At 35.4% G+C, this 7,977-nt stretch overlaps 1 protein-coding gene across 1 annotated transcript in view; it reads left to right on the forward strand.

Annotated features, from left to right (window-relative positions):
* The first annotated feature begins 2,960 nt into the window (after positions 1-2,960).
* The window catches only part of LOC132186044 (protein NODULATION SIGNALING PATHWAY 1), a 10,455-nt gene continuing 5,438 nt past the window's right edge, over positions 2,961-7,977 (forward strand). The window contains 1 exon segment of the mRNA XM_059599824.1: positions 2,961-4,291. Within this exon segment, the coding sequence (XP_059455807.1) occupies positions 2,961-4,291 (1,331 nt within the window).

Here is a 7,977-nt window from a genome sequence, read left to right on the forward strand (position 1 = left end):
TCCCAAACCAAGTTTGGAATTGTGTGTTAAATTGTGAGGCTTAGATGTCTATTTATAGGCTTTGGGAAACCCTAGAAACCCTAGGAATCCCAGAAAAATCGGACTTCAATCTCCTAGTCAAATTAGGAAGCAATCCAAATACAAATCGGAATAGGATTCGTCCAGATTTGCTTTCTCATATTGCGGGACGATTTTAGCATAGCAAACATTCGAATTAGGAAAATCATATATTAAAATGATTTGTATTATTTTTAGTTAGTTTTCCAATGCCGCTAAAATCACCTCAATCCAATACTTGAGCTGAAAGTTATGGTCAAAATACTGATACATGTGCATAATCCAAATTTGAATCCAATCTAATTTTGATTTCAACTAAAGAAATTTCGATTTAATCATTTACTTGATTTGATTAAACTTAACCATATCTTCTAGGTCTTCTCAAAGTGTGCTTTAAGCCCGAAACTTTTCAGAAACGCTTCATTTTCTTCAGAAAACCTATAAAACATAGAAAACACAAAAATGAAATAAAATAGCACAAAATAACAAAACTAAGAAATTAACAAAATGAAAATTAAGGGGATAAAATAAGAATGTTTTAGCACTTAACACTCAGTTCATTAGGTTTCGTTGAAAGTAAGATTTTTGGACTTTTTAGTGCTAGTTGAACGTTCGAAAAAGGGGGGGGGGTACCAAATGTTCGCTTTGCAACCCTAGAACCATTGGGTAATAGTACGCCGAACGTTCGAAAGGGACCACCAAACGTCCATTGACCAGATTTTGATTCACTAGGTAATGACGAAACGTTCGACCGACAACCCTAGAACCACTGTGCAATAGTATATTGAACGTTTGAACATGGACCACCAAACGTTCGATGACCTGCATGACTATCACAACAGCACCCTCAACTTTTCCAATCCTATAAATACACACTCCAACACCCTTCTAAGCCTCATTTAGCCCTAGACAAAACCCTGCTTGAGTGATTTGTGAGTTTTGGGAAGAAGAATGAAAGTTTTCTTGGAGACCTTGTTTTGGAGAGGTAACTTTCTTAACTTAACAGGTTCTTTACCTAGTTCTTATGTTGGTTAAGTGTTTTCCATAGTTTGGTTGCTAGATTTGGCCTTATGTTGTTGTTTTAGGTTTTAATCTTGTTTTAATCATGGGTTAACGTTTCATTCTTGTTGGGCATATTTTCTTTTGCATGAAGATGATAATTTGGGCTAGGAATATTTTAGGGATCTTGTTGTGGCCTTAGGACCTGCTTAAAAGGGATTATGAGGTTGTTTGGTTCGAAATGAGTTTTTTGCCCAGCATCGAACGTATGTTCGAGGTCGAGGCCGAACATTCGAGTTGTCTTGTTAGAATGTTTGATGGTCTGGCAAAAACTCTATTTTGAACATGTTTAGGTCTATAACTCGTTTTAGCTCAAATTTAGAACTGATGATAGATCTTTTCACAGATTTGAAGAGTGTGAAACATCTGGAAGAATATTTGGAGGAACAATACGACATGGGTAAGTACAAACTCACATGAATACTTGTTGTTACTTTTAAATAATTTGTCAATATTTCTCTCATATTCTTTTACAAATTCAATAGATCAACGATTAAATTTGTGGGGATCTACCATTAACTTATGTAGGCTAAGTCCACAAATCTAATAGTTGATTTATAAGATGAGATGGAAAAAATATTGACACAAATCATTTCTCTTTGGTAATTATTTGATTATGCTTGATTCAATTTTTAATTCCGAATTATATTGTCAAACACTTATTCAATCCCCGTTCTAGGTGTTGGTTAGAGTCTATAATTTATTTTGAAAGCAAGTTTGTGTTTATTCAACTCATCGTAGGTTTCCACATATTGACATTCAAAAATGCTCTATTCATTCAATCAAACTTATTATTGATCAAATGAATTTGTGTTTGTTCAACTGTCTCATGTTTCCTTAACACGTGGAGATGCTCTATTTGTTTGATCGAACGAGTTTGTGTTTCTTTCTGACACGTGGAATATTAGGATTTGTTGGAACATTATTCGAGTTTGTGTTTCAAAGTTTTGAAGTTTTTATCCTATTTTCTGTCTCTTTATTTCTAACACATAACATAGAGGATTTGTTGTGTCTAACTCATGCTATTTTAATCATTAGATTCCATACTTTATCTTTATTTTGATCTCATTGGGAATTTTATACATTTCGTTATGTCGTTACAAACTCGGAATTCGATAAATCGTCTTCCTCTTGCAATTCTAATATTATTTTTCCTCCTCCTCTTCCTCCTCTTAGTTAATCTCATTGTATTATGTTATTTAACTGTGCACATGTGATTGTTAGCCCCCTACACACGTTGGATACACCCACATTGATAAACAATACAAAACTTGCTAAATTGCTAATTTGCTCAAATGTGTTATTGTTTTGATGTAGACATATGATTAAATGAAAGCAAATGTCAAGTTGTTATATGGGCAACATGACTTTGAATTTATTTTTATTTTTATTTTCCTAATTAAGCATAAATCTTCAATTAATAAAAAAAAAAAAGCAAGCAAATTTAGAGAGTCTCCAAAGGGCAAAAAGAGGTGGCAAACAAGGATTTGTGTTTAATAATATATAGTGAAACAGAGTTTGCCGTCTCTTGACAACTCGAACTGAAACCCATCAACATCCTAAAAATTTCAATCAAACAAATTCCTCATTTGAGAATTTCAACCACCATGACAAACAAAAGAAGAACATAGAGAGGAGACATGGTCTACTTTCCTAGTAGCTTAAAAGTACTTGCAAAGGGCCATCACATCTTCTAAACAAACATCGCACCAACTGTTTGAGAAAATGCCCTTTTTTGTCGCTTTCCAAAATGAATCACTTTTTCTTCCTACGTTATTCCCCTCTGTTGTTGGTCAATGCCCATAATAGAAAACCCATCTTCTACTTGTACTGAATCAATCACGATGACCATTGGAGAAGCAGGCCAAAACCCAACCCCAGATCATATCCTGGACTGGATAGAAGATTCGTTTCCCTTCCTTCCATTCTTGGAGGGCGATGGGTATCAATGGTGGGAACAACCCCAAGATCAGATTGATTATCCTCTCACCTCTCTCAACTCCGCTGTCACTGCCACTAGCTCCACACCCACTAATCCCACAGTTCTCAATCATCCGTCGCCGCTCTATTCGTCCAAGAAACGAAAATCCTCCGACAACCCACTACCCAAACCCTCCCTAAAAGTTAATAATCCGCGGAAGAATCAAGGCCGTCGGATCAGCCATGCCAACGACGGAGACGCGGCAGTTGAGGAAGTTGCGGCAGCGGCGGTGGCGGCTAAGAAATTAGCTGGGAACAAGAGAAGTGCTAGCAAGGCGGCAGGGAATAATTGCGCTAACGGTAACAACAAGGAAGGGAGGTGGGCTGAGCAGTTGCTGAACCCCTGCGCCTCAGCCATCACTGACGGCCATCTGTCCCGCGTGCAACACTTTCTCTACATTCTCAACGAGCTAAACTCCCCCAGCGGCGACGCGAACCACCACCTCGCCTTTCACGGCCTCCGAGCGCTGACGCTCCAACTATCCACCACCACCACCTCCTCCTCCTCGGTGGGGCATACCTTTGCTTCCAAGGATTCACGGTTCTTCCAGCGATCACTGCTCAAATTTTATGAGGTCAGTCCCTGGTTTGCCTTCCCCAACAACATTGCAAACCCTTCGATCCTCCAAATTCTCGCCGAAGAGCCTGGCCGCTCGCACAATCTTCATATTCTTGATATTGGCGTCTCTCATGGCGTGCAGTGGCCGACCCTGCTTGAGGCCTTGACTCACCGGCCGGGGGGGCCACCGCCGCTTGTACGCATCACGGTAATAGCCGCCACCGTCGAAAATGACCCAAACAAAGAGACCCCATTTACCATAGGGCCGCCTGGAGACAACTTCTCCTCTCGGCTTCTCGGTTTCGCCAAGTCCATGAATGTCAATTTGCAGATCAACCTGCTCGACAATCATCTATTGCAGAGCCTAAATGCGCAAGTCATAAAAACAGCCCCTGATGAAACCTTAATAGTTTGTGCCCAATTCAGGCTTCACCACCTGAATCACAACTCCCCAAATGAGAGAACAGAGTTCTTGAGATCACTAAGAAGAATGGAGCCAAATGGTGTGATTCTAAGTGAAAATAACATGGAATGTAGCTGCAACAATTGTGGGGATTTTGCGATCGGGTTCTCTCGGCTAGTGGAGTACTTGTGGAGGTTTTTGGACTCGACGAGCTCTGCTTTCAAGGGGAGAGAGTGCGAAGAGGAGACTGATGGAAGTAGAGGCAGCCAAGGCTTTGACAAACACGGGAGACATGAATGAAGGGAAAGAGAAGTGGTGTGAAAGAATGAGAGGCGTGGGGTTTGTAGGAGAGGTGTTTGGAGAGGATGCCATTGATGGTGCTTGAGCTCTGTTGAGGAAGTACGATAGTAATTGGGAGATGAGAATGGAAGAGAAGGATGGTTTTGTGGGACTATGGTGGAAAGGGCAGCCTGTTTCTTTCTCTTCTTTGTGGAAGTTGGGTGTGAAAACTATGGACACTTGAAAAGGTCTATGCTTTTCTTCCTTCCGTTCCATGCAAAACTTGTAAGAGTATTGAATTAGGCACTCTTTTGCCCTTCATCTGCTTGATCTGCCTGTCGGCTGTTTCCTCTTTTGCTGTAAAAATGATCATTGCGTCCAAGTGTGGCTCCAAGATTTGGTGGGATTGTCTTCTTTTCTTTCTTGTTTGTTTTGAAGGTATAATAGCTCGATTTTTTGTTTGCCATTTTAAGGTTGTACTTTGCCTTTCATATGCCTAAAAGTCCTAATTTGTTGAAAAAATGCTGGATTTCTCAATTGATTATGACTGCTAAATACTTGAAAGTGCTTGGGATGATAGCATCTTTTAGAGAAGTGAGAAAAGAGGAAAGACGATGAAGAAGAAGTTGAGTCAAACACTCGACTGCCGCCTCGCGTTCTCCCATCATCCCTCGCCCTCCTCATCCCATCAAAGGGTGTTCGGTGTGGCCCACTTGAAAGTGCAGACGCCACCTGACCAATTTGTTATGTTCATTTGGGACATAAATTTCCTCCCAACTAATTTAGAGAAAATTTCCTTTATGCCACTCCAATAAATGACAAATGTCATTCAACATTATTGGGTTTCTAAAAAATTAATGTTTGGGTTTCTAAAGTAATGGAATAACAATAAATGACACTTAAAATATTAAAAAAAAACATGTAAGAGATAACACTTGTTACTTATTGGAGTGGGTCGAAAGAAATTTTCTCTAAACCAGTTTGGAGGAAATTTCTATCCATTTGATAATGGGAAAAATGTTTTTTTTTTTTTTTTTCTTTTCTTTTCTTTTCTTTTTCTTTTGTCCGCGTGGTTCGAAGTTTTGACAAATAATTGTTTGGGTTTTAAAAAGTGATTAATTACTATATGAGGTAAACAAAAAGGAACAAATTAGTCTCTACTAATTAAAAAGTTATAGAATCCGTTACTATATCACATGAACACAAATCAAGCATGCCGGAGGGAGTGGCCAAATCACCCCTATGGCCATTGGGGTTAGTTCTAGGGGTGTCAATGTGGGCGGTCAGAAACCGCCCACTAACCGCTATAACCGCTTAACCTTATTAACCGCTAACCGCCTAACCGCTATAACCGTCTAGCAGTTAGAAGTTAGTGAGTTTACTAACCGTAACTGCTAACCGCCTTTTTGTATAATATATTTTTATAATTATAATTATAATAATATTTGTACGTATAACATAATCACTTATCATTAAATCACAATTTTTTTTTAGATAATTAAATCATAATTTGAGTATTAATATATTATCTCTGTAATTTATATGATTATATCACATGATCAATTGATCATTAAATCATTTGATTATATAATAACAAATTATACATATATAATATGACATAACTTATAAGTATACCAATTCATACTAATACAACAATTAAGTATCTAGAGACTTAGTTATAATGTATGTTATAAACTTATAAGTCTATATATGTTATAAATTATAATTATACATATATGCATATGAATAATATAAATGTATATGCTTAATACTTAATCATATAGTTCAATGACAATTCAAATACTTTATTCCAGTTAATCATATTATTAGTGTACAATGATAATGTGATTCGTATAAAATCAAATTAAGTAATTGGTATTAGATTCAATAATGTGTTACTTATAACCACAATTGAAGTATTAATGTATTATCATTCTAATTTATATGATTATATAATATCAAATTATATGTATATAATATGACATAAGTCATAAGTATACCAATTCATACTAATACAATAATTAAGTACATAAAGACTTAGTTCTAATGTATGTTTTAAACTTATAAGTCTATATATATGTTATAAATTATAATTATACATATATGCATATGAATAATATAAATGTATAATATCAATACTTAATCATATGATTCAATGAAAATTCAAATACTTTATTCAAGTTAATCATATTATTAATGTACAATGATAATGTGATTCATATAATATCAAATTAAGTAATTGATATTGGATTAAACAATGTGTCACTTATAAACATAATTGAAGTATTAATGTATTATTATTCTAATTTTAGTAATATTATCACTATAATTGATATGATTATATCACATGATGAATTGATCATTAAATCATATGATTGTATAATAACAAATAATACATATGATCATATATAATATGACATATAATCATATATATTATATGTTTTATTTGAACTTCTTTTATATGTTGTGTTGAACTTTTTTCATATTTTGTGTTGATTTTATTTTTTTTATTTTTAAAGTTAACCGGTTATGATTTAATATTTAAGGTATTTTTTTAAGTACAAGTAAATGTAAATTTGTGGTCAAATATTTTTGATTTTTCAATATGGGCTTTTTTTATAGCAATTGGGCCTAAGAAAACACTAAAAATACAAAGGGGAAACTTCACTTACCCCCCTATACTTTCGCGCTTTTTGCAGACATCCCCCTATTGTTCAAAACCTCTCACTTTGGTGTATCAAACTTTCGTTTCCTTTCAAATACACCCCTACCGTTAGCTTTTGCAGTTAAATCAAACGGTAGATTTAGTAAAAGACCTTTCTACCCCTAAATTTTTTTTTAATTTTTTTTTTTTTAATAAAAAATAAGGGCACGATTGTAATTTTCCACCCTTTCCGTTAGGATTTAACAAAAAATCCTAACGGAAGGGGCAAAGTGAAAGGAAACGAAAGTTGGATACATCAAAGTGAGAGGTTTTGAACAATGGGGGGGTGTCTGCAAAAAACACGAAAGTATAGGAGGGTTAAGTGAAGTTCCCCCAAATACAAAAAACAAATGAGGGTAAAAAATGCTACAGTAATTAAAAAAAAAAGCCCAAAAAGGCTCAAAAAACCTAATTTTGAAAAAGTGGTTAGCGAGCAGTTACCTATTTCATTAATTGCTAAGGCGGTTACGGATAGCATTTATTGCCAATAACCGCTAACCGTAACCGTATTGACATCCCTAGTTCGGCCACCCCACAAATTTTATTTTATTTTTATTTATTTATTCATTTGGAGTAATTCGACCACCCTCATTTAATACATTAATAGATTATGTCAACTTTTTTAATGGTAATAGCTGATTTGTTATTTTTTGCTTACACCTGTGAGTGATTAATCACTTTTTAAAATTTAGGAAGCTATTTGTCAAAACTTCAAATTACAGGAACCAAAAATATATTTATCCCTTTGATGAAATTCATTGTTTCTTTCATCAAATCAATGAACCAAACGGACAAAAGTAATATAGAACCCTAGATTGACATCCCTTACGATTCTTAAAAATTGCAACGGACTACAAGTCTCTCAATCTCTGTTCATCAACAAATGAACAACTCAGTCTTTGCCATGTCAAAAATCATGTAAAAAAAGAATATGAA

The sequence above is a fragment of the Corylus avellana genome, chromosome ca7 (genome assembly GCF_901000735.1).
Source record: "Corylus avellana chromosome ca7, CavTom2PMs-1.0".
Lineage (NCBI taxonomy): Eukaryota > Viridiplantae > Streptophyta > Magnoliopsida > Fagales > Betulaceae > Corylus > Corylus avellana.